General features: G+C 35.6%; 1 protein-coding gene across 1 annotated transcript in view; it reads left to right on the top strand.

The window, feature by feature from the left end:
- Positions 1-18,304, top strand: part of LOC135682286 (kinesin-like protein KIF28) — a 34,118-nt gene that overhangs the window by 6,527 nt on the left and 9,287 nt on the right. The window contains exons 7-22 of the mRNA XM_089113253.1: positions 638-749; positions 1,411-1,518; positions 2,263-2,357; positions 3,116-3,154; positions 3,569-3,639; positions 4,564-4,624; positions 5,967-6,155; positions 6,644-6,678; positions 7,260-7,340; positions 7,633-7,747; positions 9,579-9,642; positions 10,422-10,550; positions 11,245-11,441; positions 12,928-13,013; positions 13,652-13,714; positions 15,585-15,719. Coding sequence (XP_088969379.1) covers positions 638-749; positions 1,411-1,518; positions 2,263-2,357; positions 3,116-3,154; positions 3,569-3,639; positions 4,564-4,624; positions 5,967-6,155; positions 6,644-6,678; positions 7,260-7,340; positions 7,633-7,747; positions 9,579-9,642; positions 10,422-10,550; positions 11,245-11,441; positions 12,928-13,013; positions 13,652-13,714; positions 15,585-15,719 — 1,580 coding nt within the window. The remainder of the gene's footprint in view (positions 1-637; positions 750-1,410; positions 1,519-2,262; positions 2,358-3,115; positions 3,155-3,568; positions 3,640-4,563; positions 4,625-5,966; positions 6,156-6,643; positions 6,679-7,259; positions 7,341-7,632; positions 7,748-9,578; positions 9,643-10,421; positions 10,551-11,244; positions 11,442-12,927; positions 13,014-13,651; positions 13,715-15,584; positions 15,720-18,304) is intronic.

Genomic DNA, 18,304 nt, shown 5'->3' with positions numbered 1-18,304 from the left:
AGAAAAATTAAACTCACGCTTGTCAAGATATCTGAACCCCTGTGAGACCAAAAGACTCCTCAGCATTCGCATAAAAAAGGACATTAGGACTATTTCTAAGCTTACTGCAAAAGACCATTGCGTTAACAATAACATATCGAGAAAATTAACTAAAGGACAAAAATGCTCTCCATTTGCAGTTCATTTAATCACCATTTTGATCGCATTTTGCTACCTTCCTGACTTAAGCCTATTATTCTTATAACGTTGCAGAACAGCAAAAAAACATAAAACAATAAAAGCTTTTGCACCATCTTTGGTACCAACCAACAATCGTGACCTAACTTATTGGACTGACTGGCAAAAAAGCCTTCCAACCCTACAGGCAATGTTGATATTCTAATTTCTAATTATTTTGATTGCTAGAATAAATGTATTTACCAAATTACCAACATTGCTGCAAGGGAGAGGGGTTTTGGTATCGTTGAGGAAAACAACACCCTGTTGCAATTTAAATGGTTTCATTGTCTAGTCTACCTTGTCAACCTTTTGGCCTCAAAAGAAGACTCCCTTTGATTGAAAGTGTTTTACTAACAGCTGGTACCTTATAAATTTTCAAATTTGTTGAAAACGTGCAATTCCTTCATTTCTTTGCTAGTTGAACAGTTAACATCTCGACCAGTTGGAAGCTATAAGGATATCGATGCACAAATTGAATCTGGTACAAAAAGCAGAACAGTCGCCTCAACCAATATGAACGCAACTAGCAGGTAAGGGAGCAGTTTCATTTTTTTCTTAATGTTGTTTATTGTTTTAAAGACAACCACAAGAGATAGAAAGAGGGAGCTATTTCTAAAGTGGCTGTAATCTCTGAAAGATATTTATTTTTCTCGGCAAAACATTGAAGTTAAAATATTGCAGAATTTGTTTACTTCACACTCGATTTAAAGATCTTCAGCTAAAGGCATATGAAAGCAAGTTTTTTGTCATTGTGGATGTTTTTCTGTACTTTCGAAAAACTCACTTGTGATTTGAGGCAACATTTTTTAATCTAGTTTTTGGATACAAATTGATGATATTTGATAATTTCCTATAATTTGTAGATAAAACTGTAAACTTGTATAAATATAGAAATATTTAAATTATAAGATTCTAGAATATATGATGACACTCAAAATATAAATATTTTTCTGTTTTGATGGTAAATTGATCTTTGCCAGACACTTCAGCTACAAATCAGAATGTAAAATTAAGACTAGTGGTCTTGTCTTATAATCCTTCTGTCAAAAGTTTTAGAAACTATTTCATGGCAAGTATTGTATTAAATGGCCTAGCAAAGATATTTATCATTAATGATCAATATGACAAAATAATTTGTATGGTAATGCTGGGCTAGCAATTCTTAATTCTTATCTTCCTGTATTTCAATAGCCGTGCTCATACAATTGTGGCGATCAGCTTCAGTCAAAAAGGAGCCAATGCTGCCGGCCAAAACACAACCATGACGTCAATCATCAACCTGGTCGATCTTGCAGGAAGGTATAGGAACATTCTTCTTTGCTCCCAGCTGCATAACGCTTTGCAGCTGCCTAGCATCTCTCAGTACTGTTAACAATTTTTGCTTTAAGTGTGTACTCGTATTCCTAATGCATTAGTTAAAACTCGCCTGGTTTTGCTCCACAAGGGATGTCAATGAGGCTATAGCATGTTGAATTCACATTTTGGAAAAATCAAATTTTTCTGAGCATTGGATAGTTTGTAATATCAGGATTCATCTGAGTTGCAATATTTTTATCTTTCTTGTCCGAGTTGACAGCCTCCTTTTAGATACGACATCTGAAGCTAATTCCCATTATGTAGGATAGATGTGCTCCGGCCTAACTGATATTTGCAATAAAATAGGTGCAGTTGGGATGCATACTTCTTTATACTTAGATATGCATCACAAGATACTGTAAAATTTCCAGCTCATAACTTATAAAGTAACTTATAAAATGGGATAATATTCAACAAAAATTGCTATTTGCCATCTATTGTCCGTTCGTTTGCTGGATAAAGCCGTTCAAAAACTTTGGTAATCATAATTTATAGATCATTATTCGTCATTCTCTTTGAAGTGGATCCCCAACCTTCAGATTAAATTTCTTTCCAAAAGTTTTAAGTAAAGTCTACGCAATTCGAACTTAGGGATTTGATGTTTTGAGTGCTTTAGCGCTCTATATGACTACATGGCTTCAAACGTGAGCTTTCCGTTCTGACATCGCATTGTCTTTTTTGTAACAGTGAAAGAGCGGATTCGACAGGTGCTACAGGGGACCGACTTAAGGAAGGATCTGCGATTAATCAGTCGCTCTCTTCTTTGGGGAATGTTATTAAAGGTAAAACTTTTAGTGATGAATATTCTTTGTCGGATTAAGTTTTTATGATAATAATGTTTGAATCAGCGAGTGAAGTGTTCTGCAGAACCTCTAAAATATCGTAACTATGAGTACTTTATGTTATATATGAAATTAATTTTATAGTGTGTTGTTCTCTGGCTAACAGCTAGTTACAATGAGGGTAGGATGAAAAGGTAAAGGGATTCTGGTTTTAGAAAAGTTTAACTGTCAAATATTTGAAATAAGCTTCAAATGACAACAATCTATTTTTACCATTAAAATTGGGTGCATGAGACAGTGTACATTTATGAAAATTAAGGTACTGCAAGTTTAACATTTGTACGAAAATAAAAATATTCAACTATTTGCTTAAAGCATTCGTCTCCCCGAGATTCTGATGATTCGGAGATATAGAGTACCCAGTAAGCTTTTCAAGTCAATTGCCTGATCTTGAAAATAGCACAGTTGAGGAACTGGAGTTGAATTACTTCATTAGAAAACTGTTTAGCGTTTGACTTGCAAGTATAACAAAAACATTATTTTCTATAGTATAACTGCTAAAAGGAGACTTTTTGAAAATTTTACGCATATCCTGTCGGAACGGGTTCCCTGTCACTGTGTCAAATCGCTGGAATATAATGAGAGCCCTTGAAAATGATCAGAAAAAGAGAAACTTCAAGATTTCACTGGTAATAGACAGCCTTCGCTTTTCCAAATGTCAGAAAGGTTTGACTGACTTATCACCATCCCTTTTGCAGCACTGGCTGACCAAAGCACAGGGAAAAAGAATGTGATAGGTTAGTGATAATATTTTTGCTTCCTAGTATTGTCTTGACACATATTTTGTGGTAGTTGGATGTTAATGAATTTACCTTCAGAATCACTGATATTTTTCGTATTTGCTTGATTCATACTTTTAAAAAATATATTTATTTGTTCAGCTTCACTGAGAGTATTTAATGTATGATTTTGAAAGTACTAGAAAGACGTTCGGAAAGATCTTCTTAGGAAGACAGCCGAAGACTTTCGGTTAATTTTACATCTGCTACATAGAATCCGTTTTGCGTTTTAGCCGTTTCATATCAAGTATTATGAATATTATATTCACCTGTAACTTATATCAGCAAGGATTTTTCTATACAACCATACGCATTTGCTTAACATTTTATAATCATCACCAGTATTAATCTTATGCTGTTTTATTATTTCAGTTCCATTTCGAGACTCCGTGTTAACGAGACTGTTAAAAAATGCACTCGGAGGGAATAGTAAGACAGTCATGGTATGATGAATGTTTGCCAATGTTTTGAAAGGCCCTATGTCACGACATATTTTGATGGTCGTTTAAATTCCCATCCGAGGCTGGATTTTACAATAGACCTTTTGTTACGTATCTAATCAGCCACGTTAGACGTTCTGTCAATCATAAACGAGACTATTATTTGTTCTGAACGGTTGGTCAACGGGACAAAATGCTGTTAACATGGCCACCTAGAGAGAAAGAGGAAGAAGCAACTGCTTCTGGACCCTTAGCAATATAATGAATGTTTTAGGGTCCTTCAAAATATTTTGCTTTCTAAACTTTGTGAATCACAACATTTTCGGTTAAAGAGACCTCAGATATCTGTTTCCTTTGGGCCTTTTTCTCTTCAGGGAACGCAGAATTCTATGATACTAACACAGTGTGTCATAGATACTAGCAAAGTTTTCCTGATTTTTATGTAACATTTCTTCTGCTGGGTGTCTTGTCTGAAGTATTCCCAGTTTGAATGGTTCCTCTTTCTGAAACGCCCGGTGTTAATGTTGTTGTTAATTACGAAATTAAATATCTTTTAGTTTAGAAGTATATTTTCACATTCTTGTTACTGGCTGTCGTAGTTGAAACCTGATTTTATTATATCCTTTTCAACTACGGCAGCCATAGAATATCTAAATGTAGATAAAGTGTGAAAACGAATGATTCGACGATCATCTCCAGATTTTTGTAATACAAGTGTTTTAGAACACTTTATCACAAGCTAAAAGACTGTCAAAATCAAAACAAATTATTGAGCGATCTTAAGTAAAATACATATGGTCGAACACTTCTTTTTTTCATGAAATTGTAAATTCTCATGATCACGAATTTGACTGCAAGTTGGTTTCTCCTTTTTTCATTAAAATGCTGTCTGGATGAGAATCTTACGCTGAAAATAATTTTTTTTAGATTGCAGCACTCAGTCCAGCGGATATCAACCATGACGAAACATTGTCAACGCTTAGATTTGGTAAGGGAACTTGAAATTGTGTCGGTTAAGATTCGAAAGCTGTGGGGCGGATTCTTTCCAAAGAATAGCCATAGTGTTATTCGTAAGTCTGATTGATGTACTGTTCAGATTATTAACAGTGAAATAGCGCAAAATGTTTTAAGAAATTGTGATTTTCGCAATGTTGTCTTTTGAATCGTTTCGTCCTCTTTAATTAATATAATGAAATATTGATGAAATAAAGTGAGTTTGTTCAGAGTTATAGAGGATCATAGAGTGTAAGGGCTAACTAGCTATACATACTTATGAAATGTTTACCATGCGAGTTTTGCAATTATCATCTAAAAGAATGAATGAAAAGAGAATAAGTTAAATGGCTTTTTATAGACATACTGTGTGACAGGCCACTCCTATGAAAGTATTATCTAAGCCTCCCTCTTAAGAGTCGCTGCTAGCGCTGTGGAAATGTGAATAAAAAGCAAATACTTTTATTGAAACGATATGGTGTGAACAACGTATTTTTTATCAAAAATCGCTAAATGAGATTACTTTTGAAGGATATTATTTTTTAAATCCTCGGTTGATACTAGACAACTGTGGCATGATCAAGATTATGTAGCAAAAGTATATGCAAATGCCCAGTAGCAACGCGAAAGATTTCCCTATTCTGCCAAAAAAAATGATGAAATTTTGACGTTGTCTTCATAGGAATCATGAAGATCGCTGTTTTTTTAGTAAATCATGTCTTCAAGTCCTCTTCTGTATTTCATTGAGCTCTCTACTATTCATGCAAAACTATATCAGGTACTACAGAAAGAACATAAATTGAAGGTTTGAATCCTGTCACTAGCAGCATGCTTCCTGTTCCAGCAATTTATCATGTGTAAAAGTGCACCGCCGCTTCAATCGTTCATTCGCTCGCTCGCGTGCTGTGAAATCTACTGACCAGATTGGCTCCTTGCAGCTTGATCTCACAAAGTTTCTTTGGGAGTAGAATCACAGCGAGCGCTGTTGGTTCTATTACCCAGGCGAGCACTGTTGGTTCTCTGTGACCGAAGCGAGGTCTCTGTCCAATTGCATACTCGCTATTTGTAAGTTTGCACGCAGGCTAACGCGAGGTGGGCTTTAAGCCATCTTAGGCACCGTTTACAAGGAACCGGTTGCAAAAAGATCCGCATCTATTTGAGTTTACTTCCTCCTGTTCACACGAGACTGCTTTCAAATACTTCACTTAAATGAACTGAAATGGATGCAGATCTTTTTGGAACCGGTTTCATGTAAAAAGGGTTTTACTGTTTATCTGTGTATTACTCTACTGTTTTTCACTAATACATTTTCGTTCAATTTGTGCTTCAATTTAAAGCTGACAGGGCCAAAGCCATCAAGACGAAAGCTATTGTTAACGAAAGCCCCACCGAAAAATTGATCAGAGAACTACGTGAAGAAAATGAGCGACTGCTGAATGCGCTCAAAGCTGGTGGAATCCCCCTTGAACAGCAACCACAGCAACAACAACAGCAACAGCAGCAACAGGGGGGAGTTTCAGAGGAAGGTCTGTAATCAATATTTTGGTTACAACTAGATTGCATTTTACATTGTTGTTTCTTATGCCAGAAAAAAGACGCTGGATTAGGCCGTCCTCTGTATGTAATAATAATCAATAGACAGAAACAACACAAAATGACGAAAAGCAATCCAGAGTAATTAAATAGAATTTGAAATGCGGAAAATTGAAATTACAGTAAAAGTTAGCCAATATTTCCCACCGGCATACTGAGCTTCATCAAAGTAAACGCTAAATGTTCTTATTTTTTGGAGTATAAATTTAAAAGATATAGAGTATCATAGTTTTTCTTTCCTATCCTAGTTTATCTTCTCTTTTGGAACTATTACTAGTACTTTTCATCATACTCCAGAGCTCTAAATTATTGTTAAACCAAGATTGCATCTTTTTTAGTAGAAGCGATAGTTTTAAGTTAAAAAATTATTGTTAAAAATTGCCTTAAAATGTATCAATCTTAACCTTCCGTACATTTGCAGAGGTAGAGGAAATAAAAAAGGAAATGGAAGACAGAGTGAGTAAATTTTTACGTTTTGACATTGAATGAATTTTATTTTTCATATCAGAACTAAGGGCCTCCTTAATTTCCATAGCTCCTCCTCAGTGGTGGCGCCAGGGGAGGGCTGGGGGGGCTACAGCCCCTTCGTCGGAAGCATCTAGCCCCCCCCCCCCATCGGAGGAAATTTTAGGTTATTGTCGGAGCAAATTTGACAAAATAACGTAAGAAAACTGCTTATTTTAGTCATTTCAGCCTCCCTGTCGGAAGCTCCAGCCCCTCTGTCGGAAGATTACTGGCGCCACCTCTGCTCCTCCTGACTGCAGCATACAGCTTTATGCTCGTCAAATGACCTTTCTTACGCATTGCTACACTAAACTTTATTTTCTGAAAAATTGAAATTGTTTTTGACGTTTCTAATTTGCATTCGATTCAGTCTCTTTTCAATCCGGCCAACTGTAACATTATTTGATAGCATGAAATCATCAGGTTTGCTTAATTATTTAACATAGAGAAGGTCTTTAGATAATGTCAGAAAAGAGTTTTCAGCAATGATGGGAGTGGTGTCTATTCTGATTTTTCTGTCTCGTCTTTGACAGCTGCGGCAAAATCAACTTGAGATGGAAGAAATGAAGAAAAGCTGGCAGCAACGACTCATGGAACAGGAAGAGTCCTCAAAAGTAAGGGAGATTTGATTGATTGATTATTGAATTTTTCATTTACTGATTTTTATATTAGAAAATCATGCTTGTCGCAGGTTTTCAGAAATACGTTTTTCCTTTACAGAAAATGGAAGCGCTAGATTCTCTCTCTTAATACTCATTTTCCATTTAACAAGGCAAATTAAAGATAAATTTTCCACGTTTGTCAGTAAACAAGCACGAGATAAGCAAAAGAAGCTATTATAACATTAAGCCGTGTGGTAAGGAAGGCTACAGTGGTCTCATCTGATTGTCGATTTGGTTGTTCTAGGCTCAGGTGGCTGCCGTCATGTCAGAGCAAGAGAAGCGAAAGACCACGGCGCATTTTTGGAATCTAAACGAGGACCCTCAGCTTACCAATATGGTCGTTCATTTCGTTTCTCCAGGTAAGTCGGTTCTGTTTTGAAAGAATAGCCAGTTAAGCCTGTTTTTTGTCGTATTCTTTTTATTAGTCGTATTCATGCAGGTCGTGTTACTATATGGAAACGTTCGTGTACGTACACCTGAGTAAGTATACGACCTTGAATACCGGTCATGCCGCTGTCGGATAAGACATGATTGATTCTGTCTAATGTGACTGATACGACTTAAATTCACATCGATCAGATGCGACCTGTAGGACTAATACGAATATATGGAAACATTCGTGTACGTACACCTGAGTAAGTATACGACCTTGACGACCGGTCATGCCGCTGTCGGATAAGACATGATTGATTCTGTCTAATGTGACTGATACGATCTGAATTCACATCGATCAGATGAGACCTGTAGGACTAATACGAATATATGGAAACATTCGTGTACGTACACCTGAGTAAGTATGCGACCTTGACGACCGGTCATGCCGTTGTCGGATAAGACATGATTGATTCTGTCTAATGTGACTGATACGACTTAAATTCACATCGATCAGATGCGACCTGTAGGACTAATACGAATATATGGAAACATTCGTGTACGTACACCTGAGTAAGTATGCGACCTTGACGACCGGTCATGCCGTTGTGGGATAAGACATGATTGATTCTGTCTAATGTGACTGATACGACTTAAATTCACATCGATCAGATGCGACCTGTAGGACTAATACGAATATATGGAAACATTCGTGTACGTACACCTGAGTAAGTATACGACCTTGACGACCGGTCATGCCGTTGTCGGATAAGACATGATTGATTCTGTCTAATGTGACTGATACGACTTAAATTCACATCGATCAGATGCGACCTGTAGGACTAATACGAATATATAGAAACATTGATGCAACAGCCGAGTACAGCAAATACGGCCTTACAGCCGAACGTATGATATAGAGTTAATTCTGTCTCATATGACAGATACGACTAGAAATTACATTCACCAATATGCTAGGACTATACGGCTACATGGAAAAATTGCAATTTCATTAAGATACCATAGAAGCATCTGCTTCTTTAATTTTCAGCTTTTCTCTGCATCCTAAATAACCCCAAAACTTTTGTAGGGCAACTTCAGTTTTATCTAACCTTTTTTCTATTCATAATTGTTTCTTTTTAGATTCTTATGCGCAAAAAACTGATTAAGAAAATGAATGATATAATGATATGAATACACAAGATACAATTGAAGCTAATTTTGATGTAAAATAACGTGGCTATGTATCAGCTTTTCTTGAAATGGGTGGTGTTGAAAACAGGATGATCTTTTGATAAATTTTCCAGTCCATTAAGCATAGGCAGCAATTAATGGAAATATTGTTCCAAACCTGAGAGCCTAGGGATCAAACCTTTTTTAATGCATTCAAGAATATATCAAGATTGATAGGCGTCTTCTGTTTTGAAGCTAGACTTCTTGGCTATGTGATGATATTTTTCATAAAGGCTTTGTGGACATTGTTTTTTGCTGTAAAACATAACATTTCATGTAGTAAAACCAAGGTGACTAAAGTGCAAAGATCTAAGTATGCTTTTCACGTGATCTGCATTTATACGCAGCTTTTCCTGTGTCTTTTTTAAATTGATTTAACATCTACTATAAAAGCATCTTGGTTCGCCGATATCTTCTGTTTTCTAATTGATTTTTAACTGTACGTGAATGAAAAAACCCAGTTTCTCTTGCCTTATGGTTTTGAATTTCTGACGCACGACACTACTGCTCTGTTTATAATATCTGTGCGTTATCAGTCTTGCAATTAATCCAGCATTTATGACTTCAAATGTGATGTCATTTCAGGCTCTTCCCAAATTGGCAACCAGAAAGCTGATCCACCTCCTGATATTGTCTTGACTGGTTTAAGGTTTGAAATTTTAATAGCAAATCATAATTTATATCAATCAAGTATGAAGTTTTCATTCTTTAATTTTGAATCCATGTATCGTAGATTTACAAATTTGAACTATAAGTTAGCTAGAAATTTGATGAAAATTTCTATTTTTTCTTTATGTCATAAAGTGCTCGATGCCACGTAGACAGAGCTGTATATGACACAACCACCAAATATAATTTTTAGTTGTTTGACAATAGCCTTATGATCACATGAAACTCGAAACTCCTTCTTAAAATCGTCCTGTTTTATACGTCAAAGCGTGAATTGAAATTGAAACATCATCCAGAAAAGTTCGTGTAGTTTGGCTGGAAACGTGGTTTTGATTTACCTATAATTCAAATTTCGTTTTCTCATTTGAAGGAAGAAGTTGATTTTTATACATCATGTGAAAGGAAACTTCATCCGAAAGGAAAAATATCTTTTTTCCATAAACCGTTGTTTTGTAATTGCCCGTCAAGTCTTGGCTTGGCTTTAGTCTTTTTAGTTTGATCCAAAAACACCTGTTACCACAAACCATTTTTCTGTCACGACTCTAGTAGAGTAGAAGGATGAGCCTTTTTGTTTGCTAACAGATTGATGGTTATTTGTTTGTCCTTTCTTTTGATAAAATTATCCAGTATTCAGCAAAATCTTGAAATAGTTTTGGCTTTACAAACTTTTACAAACAAGGCTAGATATCTTTATTTTTACTTTGGAATAGGAAGACTGATTCTCTTCTTTGTTTCACGGGCAAAGGTTTTCTTCTTTAGCATACAAAAATCTCACGCATCGATCACCCATGATGACAACACAATCAAGATTTCAGCTGGACCAAATGCTAAGGTCGTCGTCAATGGGGTCCAAATTGTAGATCCAACCATTTTACACCACAATGATAGGTGAATATTTTGACGCCTTATATATTTTATAATCTAGCCCAAGAATGACCCTTCTAGTCAGATTATAGTCAGTATTATAGTCAGATTAAGAAGATAGATGCTTAAGATTTTTTTGCCTAGTTTGAAATTATTGAGTTGGGCTAAAATGCTTTTCTTTTAGAGAAGCAAAACTATGGAATAGCCTCGACGCTAAACAAAATTGAATAAAAATTTCAAACAGTCTAAATCCTGTCTCGAAAACTTCAGAATGTAAAAGAAACCCTTTTTCTTCCTGGTGATCGTTCCAGCATTTTTAACTTCTTTTTTCTTTGTTATTCTATGCTTTATATTCGTATTGCAAATTTTTAGGGTTTAACATTTTCGTTGTACAGGACAGTTTTAAAGCAATTCTTGATATACACAATTTTGATAACTTTACTATGTGTAAATAATGAAGATGAAATGAAAATGAGTGCATACACTTTTCTGCTGCCTAGAATTCTTAATAGTATTAGATTTTTTAAGAAAGGTAGAATAATTTTCAGCAAGGACGTATTTGAATGTAAATTGGTTTTCATTAGCTATTTTTTTTTTGTTTACTTCTTTATTATGTTTCAGTTGATATGCCAGATATGTATTTTTTCGATTGAAATATATATCCAATTTGTTTCAGCTTCTTTTATGCATAGTTAACTGTTGGTTCTTACTTTTTTAGGGTAATGTTTGGATCTAATCATCTGTATGTGTTGCACCATCCACATGATCCTGAAATATTGAAAAAAAAAGAAGAAGCCAAAAAGATTGGTGAATCCGCCCCAGAAGAGCCACCGACATATGAAAAAGCACAAGAGGAAATTGCCAAGAATTCTGGATTCTATGGTGGTCTTCAGGATAATAACAAGTCTTCTAAAGGTATATTGGAAAGCCTTTCTTTAAAAATCCTTGAGGTCTACTGATGAAACTCCTTGCTGAGGAAGCAACTTGCTCAGACCTTGCAACAATCAGCTGTTTCTGTGTTGATGTCTCTATGTTAGAAGGCACTATGCCTCATTAATCAACCGTCCTGAGTTAACAATAGGCTTTGCAGAACGTTTTTCATCAAAAAACACGGGCAATTAAAAGACCAGCAATGCATCAGAACATAATTCTTTTAACTGCACGACAAATCTCCTCTTATCTCACTTTAACTGGGATTTTGGCTTTTCAAAGAAATGCCGTCAAGAAAATGTTCATACCTGTGATGCAGGAGCTCAAGTTTCTTCTATTAATACTTAATTTAATATTCCTTCTCATTTCATCCATTATTCTCATATTAAAATCATGTCATTCTGCATTTAGAGCCTTAGCCTGACCATCACCATTCACATCACTTATCAATTTTTCCTTGATTTTATGTTTTTACAAAATATTTTATTTCTCCTGTTTCTTGTATTTTTCTGTCCCCGCGATTTTCCAACACTTTTTGATGCTCTGTTTTCCCCTCATCTTTTGCTCCACCACGATTTATACTTTTCTTTTACTTCCAAATTCTTTCTTTGTTTTCCAGTTTTTCATAATTTTGTGATTTTTTTTATATCCTTGATCCAGTTTTCCTTTATGGTTCTCCCACTTTTCTACCTTGATTTTTTAATTCTACTCTTGCTTATGTTCTGCTTTGATCGACTGTTCTTTCCCTATTTTCTTATTCGTTTGTTCCATTCTCTATTCAGTTTTTTCGCATCTACGTTTTCTTTCATGATTTATATTATTTGGTGTCTATGATACTCCATACTTTAATGGTTTGCTATCCTTGAATGACATTTCCTCCTGTCATGATTTTTGTGCGACAATATGAATTCAACATAAGGCTTTATAATGCAACAGTGTCATAAAAACACTTGAAGATGGTTCGAAAAAGGAGAAAAGTAGCATAGTACTTTTCATCACAGAGTAAATCGTCTGATAGTGACCGAAAGTAAGCATTATATTTCATATCCAGGTACGGATTGAATGCAACGTGAGAAAGAAATCCATGCTTGGTTTCAAATTTCTGCTTACCGTCGGTCATTCCCCGACTTTTATACTCTGAAGAGTGTCGAACAAAAAGTAGTTAAGTATGCTATGTTTCGGCTTTTTCGTCCCATCTTCAAGATATTTTAAGACATTTTAACTAAAATTAAATCCAAAACTTCCTTGCTAGGTAACATTAGACCCTTTTTTCTCCAGTAAGTTATTTATTATCAATTTCTTACAGATGGCGGGGATGTTTGGGGTGGGTCTCAGCCTCAAGTATTTCTTCGAGGCAGGTGAAATAAGAAGGAAACTGTCTCCATCCATATCTCTGCCAACAAATGTTTGACACATCTTATTAATCCTATGCTGCTTCCTGTGACTAAGATTTACTTTTTTTCTCCATCAGATGATCTGATACTCCAAGAGGATTTACTGAAAGTTCTACCGATGATAAACGAAGCAAATGCAATGAGTGAAGAATTAAACAAAAAGGTATCGATTTTGTTTGTTTGTTCATAGATACCAATTTCAGAGTATGCAAGTAATTTCTGGAAGAGCTGCATAGAATTTGCCTCAGTGCCAGGTCTGTCGCTGGCTTCTGTGCTCAAGAGGGGTGTCCTGGTCCCACTAGCCAACGAAGGGGATTGACCATTTTCTATTTGCAACAAAGTTTGAAAATTCACCGATGAAACACTCCTAAATGGCAATATTCTCGTTTTTTCAAACGGATATTTTCTTCAAAGGTGGGTGTCAAGTCCTACTTGCCCCTCTCCCCTTTATTAAATGCAATCATCGATGCCTATTGAGCCTGTATATTTCTATAATCTTGTATAGAAATATATCAAGAAGTTTAGAAATATTTTATAATGAATCACGATGGAATCAATCAAAATCAAATCAATTCGTTATGCGAAAAATTTGTTATTCGATGTTGCCTGCGAACCAAAAACCTGTTGCATTGTTTTATTTTCGCGTTGATAATGATGCTGTCCTTTAAATTCAATGCTTCCAGTATTACATTTACTTCGGGTTTTCATAGATATAACATTTTCATTGTATGGAACATATTTTACAAGAGGGAGAAAAACATTTGTCTGCTCTTGTCTTTTATATTGACTTTTTAATTTCAGGTTTCCTTCGAGCCTGTGCTCGTTTCTCCACAAGCAAGAGGACTTAAAAGTGGCCGCACTGAAGTAATTATTTTGAAGTTCCTGTTGTATTTGAAGCTTTAACCTTTCTTTCAGTCTTTAAAAGTTTAGGCCAAGACCGCCAGAGGCAAATTAACGAAAATTCGTGTGCTTTTAGACATTTTACACTATCAGCCTATTAGCACCAGCTGCGTGGTATCGTCGCATTGCCTTGTGTATTTTCAGGCATCTGCTTATCTTGATCAACGCATCTGATGCAGAAGAAAAACTTTGCATTTTTCCTGCAATTCAATCTTCTCTGCTTAGGTGGTCCTTGTCTCCAGTGAACACTTTTAGCAAGAATTTGTTCCACGACATCATAAGTTTTGAACTTCATCCAAAAATTGGAGATTTATTACGGTAGACGTTTTCTGCATTTTTCAGTGGGGTTTATTATCCTGCCATCAAATTCTGCTGCGTTGTACGCTTTCATTTAACAAATACCGTGCAATGATCAATGCCGAAACACTTTGTTATTTGTCTTTCCATTGCCTTTGAAAGCTGCAGCTATAAGATATATTTTTTCAGTGATTTCTCTTTGTAAAATATTCATGTAAAAGCTTTTAGATCGCATCGGGAGAAAACGTTGGTTGTTGTTGCAGCTGCTTGCGTATAAACGTATTTAACACTGTTAAGGCGAAGACATCCTGAACAGCTGCAGAGTGTTTTGATCTGTTTTAGCTGCGTAACATTTAAGCTTCAAAACTGTGTTGGTACATCAGACTTGTGATAATATTGATAATCACTTCTATAGCTCTATTACGATGCAAAGAAGGCACAAACTTTGTTGATTGAAAAAGAGTCAGAAGTATATTCAGTTTGAGTCAACTGAACTTTTTTGGCAGTTTACATGTCAATTTTAAGACTCAGAATTTATATGATAAAAACGAGTGAATTTAGATTGCCGACATTATCTTGTGCGCACGTCATGTGTTATAATGAGTAGAAGTGAGGAGTCTTCTAAAGCCGCTAGTAAACTTCCATTGATTTTAAAGCTCGTTTGTTTTTAAAGAACTGAGAGACGCGACCTTAGTCATAGAATAAGATTTTTATGGAAATCTTTATAGCTGGGCGAGAGACGCCTGGCTAGAGATAATCTACCAACAGTAAAGTCTATGGAGGTTCTAACCTATCTAATCTCAATAGGCTTGTTGGGAAAGACTTGTGCAAGATTCAAAATCATAGCGGATTTAACTGACAGGTTTTCATAGGTTTTATTTCAAAGGGATTCCTCAAAAGCTTAAGCTTAGGCCAGACTGGGAAACTTTGTCTTATAAAATACCGAATTTCACTTGTGTTTCTTAGCTTGGCACTCTTGCTATGCAACAAAACTATGCATTATTGTCACACGAAATGCTTGACGGCGGCCTTATCAACAAAAGTTCAAAAGTTTGACAAGTTGAATCGAGCAGAGTACCTAGCGAACATTTCTTACCAGGTTTTTTAAAAGTTGCTTGTTTTCAAACTATGATACATATATGTTTCCAACACAAGCTGATTATTTCAAAGTTTATTGTTTCTACCTTTCTTCAAGTTTATTGCATATAAAGGAAACTTTTGCCCATGAACTTTTTCTCTCACACCCAAGATCTTTCAATTTATGTCTGATAAACCTGCTGTAATATTATGCTTGTTCCACGATTACCTGGGAGGAAAGGAATTGAGTATTTTTTATAACAGCAGTCGTTATCTGATGTGGTCAGTTTTGAGGTAAAATTCGTGCTTGGTTGAGATTGAGGAAAAAATTGGCGATAAAAGCCAAGCAAAGCTGGCGTTTGAAGGCTGAAACCTCATTGTCTATTTTAGCCAATCGCTGAGAGGATAGGCTAGCTGTATTGCTATTCATTAGCATGTTAATTTTTTTTCTTTCTTCTAGGTGAAAGTCAAGATGAAAAATCTCGCGAACGACAATGAATGGTTATGGGATAAGAACAAATTCATTAATAGAAAATATATAATGCAAGAACTGTATCAAAATTTCATGGACGGTGACGAATGGGAAGTCAGTCAGGTACATTTTAGTCTCATTTTATTTCATTTTTTCATTTTTAATCTTAATATCTTGAATTGGGCCTTCAAAAAATAGCTAAATGCCAGCAAATTGATGCCTGCTTATTAATACCCAGTCAATACCTGGTTACTCAATTCAGTGATGTAGCTCTTATTCCTTCCTCAATTTTCAGCTTTTTCGTTATCTGCTCTTTTCTCTAATTAATTTTTCCTGCAAAATCTGATTGCGCAGAAGCATATGTCACCATTATCTAAGGCCTCGTCTACACGAGAAATTTTCCGTGAAAATGTTTCTGTAATAAATTTTTTTGCTCATGTAGATTTGGTCAAATTTGGTTTACAAACTATTACTTGACAAGCGTACTTGTTCAAGCACTGACATGTATAATTTCCAGTTATAAAATTTTCTGAAACAATGCAATCAGAATTTTAGCTCTTCTATAGACCAATCAGTTCATGCAGTTCTTTGTTCACGAGTGCAACTTCCGCCAGGATAGTTTTAGAGATCTATGTTTCCATACATGTTTAAAAATATCGATACATTGCTCCTCGTCTATCACTTGCCTGCTGTCCTGTGGCTACGCCCATACCTCTATCTTTCGGGTTTTCACTTTTTCATTGCAATTCACAAACAGAGCTGCTGCTGTGACACAAATAATTAAACATTCATCTTAAGTATGAATCAATCTTAAGTATCAAATAGCTTGTCGCCAAACGTCGCAAATAAAGAATTGTCAAAGGAATTTTTAAACGAGAAGTTGTTCCTATTGACGAGCTAGGCATTCTTTTTCTTAAGAAGATTATACCTTTGAAGCTTTTTTTTGGCGCTTAAATTTTAATGTTACGAAGCAGCGTTAATAGCAACATCCGAGCCTTTCTTCTGGTCGAAGTTGAGGTCAAACAGTAGGCTAGGCGTCTCTTTTGACAAACATTACCAAAAATGCATATGAAATGCCGATCTAGATGAATATTTAAATCTAAAAAGGAATTCAAGGCGAAGTGAACTCACTAAGCTAGCCTTCAGGGCAATTGACAGATACAAAAGTGGCTTAAGCCATCTGCCAATCAATATTAGCCAATCAGTAAGCACACGAGTCGTATCACGCTCAATGATTGGCCAATTGTTGACTGACAGATGTCTGATAATGGCTGAAGCCACTTATGTATCTGCCGATTGCCTTTAAAAAGTAAAAGAAAAATTGAAAAAGAAGAATGAAAGAAAAATTTGATAAATTCTTCAATGGTCCTTAATCTGCTAGTAATACAACACAATAAAAGAAGCAAAACTGATATGATTAAATCAAAAAGATCATAATGCTTATTATTAGTTGACAATTTGCTATTTAAAAAGGTGCTATTTACGAGCAGCATTGTTTTTACAAAGTGTGATACAGCTCACATTTTTTGGAATGTTTCGCTGAATGAAAGTTTTTGCAAGAATGTGTATTAAATATTGTCCTCTTGGCTCGTCGACCAAACACATTTATTTTCAAGATTGAATTCTTTTATTTAGGTCTTTTCTCTTCAAATTTTACCAACAACGGTTCAAATAAACCGAAACAACTTACTGTAAAAGCAGAATATTATTTAATTTTCAAGCTGTTAGAATAGACGCTTATTCGAACTGGCTGGCTGCTTATTAGAATCCCTTGCGGTAATTAAAAGTTTTTAGGATATCAGTCATTTTGACATTGTTTATCTCCATAAAGAATGACAACGCTGAGTGCACAACATTTAGCTATACACTAGTCAGCTGTAAATGAGACGATAGAAAAGACTTACTGAGCTACAACTTTCATACTATAAACGTTTACGATGCAGCTGTATTTATTGCATACGCGCCAATTGACAATTTCCGTTGCTGGTCTGTCATAAAGTGCTCAATGCCGAATAGGCAGAGCTACGTGAAACTCAGAGTAGCAACTTAGGACCTTACTGTTCTAGTCGCTAAAAAGGTATGTGTCAATTGAGATATCAGCTCTGCCCTGCTTGTTTGAGTAGCATGAAAAAACTGAACAGTGTCATCATAGATTACAAATTGTAACTAACACTATCAGCAAGCTTCCCTGTATCTGTGATACAAAAGTCAACCAAATAGAACATTACTTTCTCAATACAATTATGTCATCTTTTCAGAGTAAGCGCCCAGTTTGAGCCTCCGACGCTTATTAACACCTTTTCGCCTAAAGATGAGCGCTTATACAAACTGGGCGCTTATTTGAGTTTTGGGCGCTTAATTGGTCATTTACGGTCATCTCAAAGCTTACAATATGTTCCGCACTGCATTATTTCTCACTCGACGCTCCATTTCCCACTTGACACTCTCCTGGAACCCAGGATAATAAACTGTTTTGAATTGAGGTTGCACTGCTTACAAATTGAGATTGCAAATTTCATTGCTTGAAAAAGACCTTTCCTCTACTATGTCTTATCTTGTTTTTCTGGGTGTTGCAGAATTGGGATGACTATATATTTTTTCTGTATAACTGAACAATAATCACACGATTCATAATTAGGGCCAAAACTTGTAATCTGAATAATGTTTTGGGTTATTTATCATCCCTCAATATTACGTCTTAATCTTTC

The sequence above is a fragment of the Rhopilema esculentum genome, chromosome 16 (assembly GCF_057945365.1).
Source record: "Rhopilema esculentum isolate cy_ngs chromosome 16, ASM5794536v1, whole genome shotgun sequence".
Lineage (NCBI taxonomy): Eukaryota > Metazoa > Cnidaria > Scyphozoa > Rhizostomeae > Rhizostomatidae > Rhopilema > Rhopilema esculentum.
This window is presented reverse-complemented; position numbering and strand designations above follow the sequence as displayed.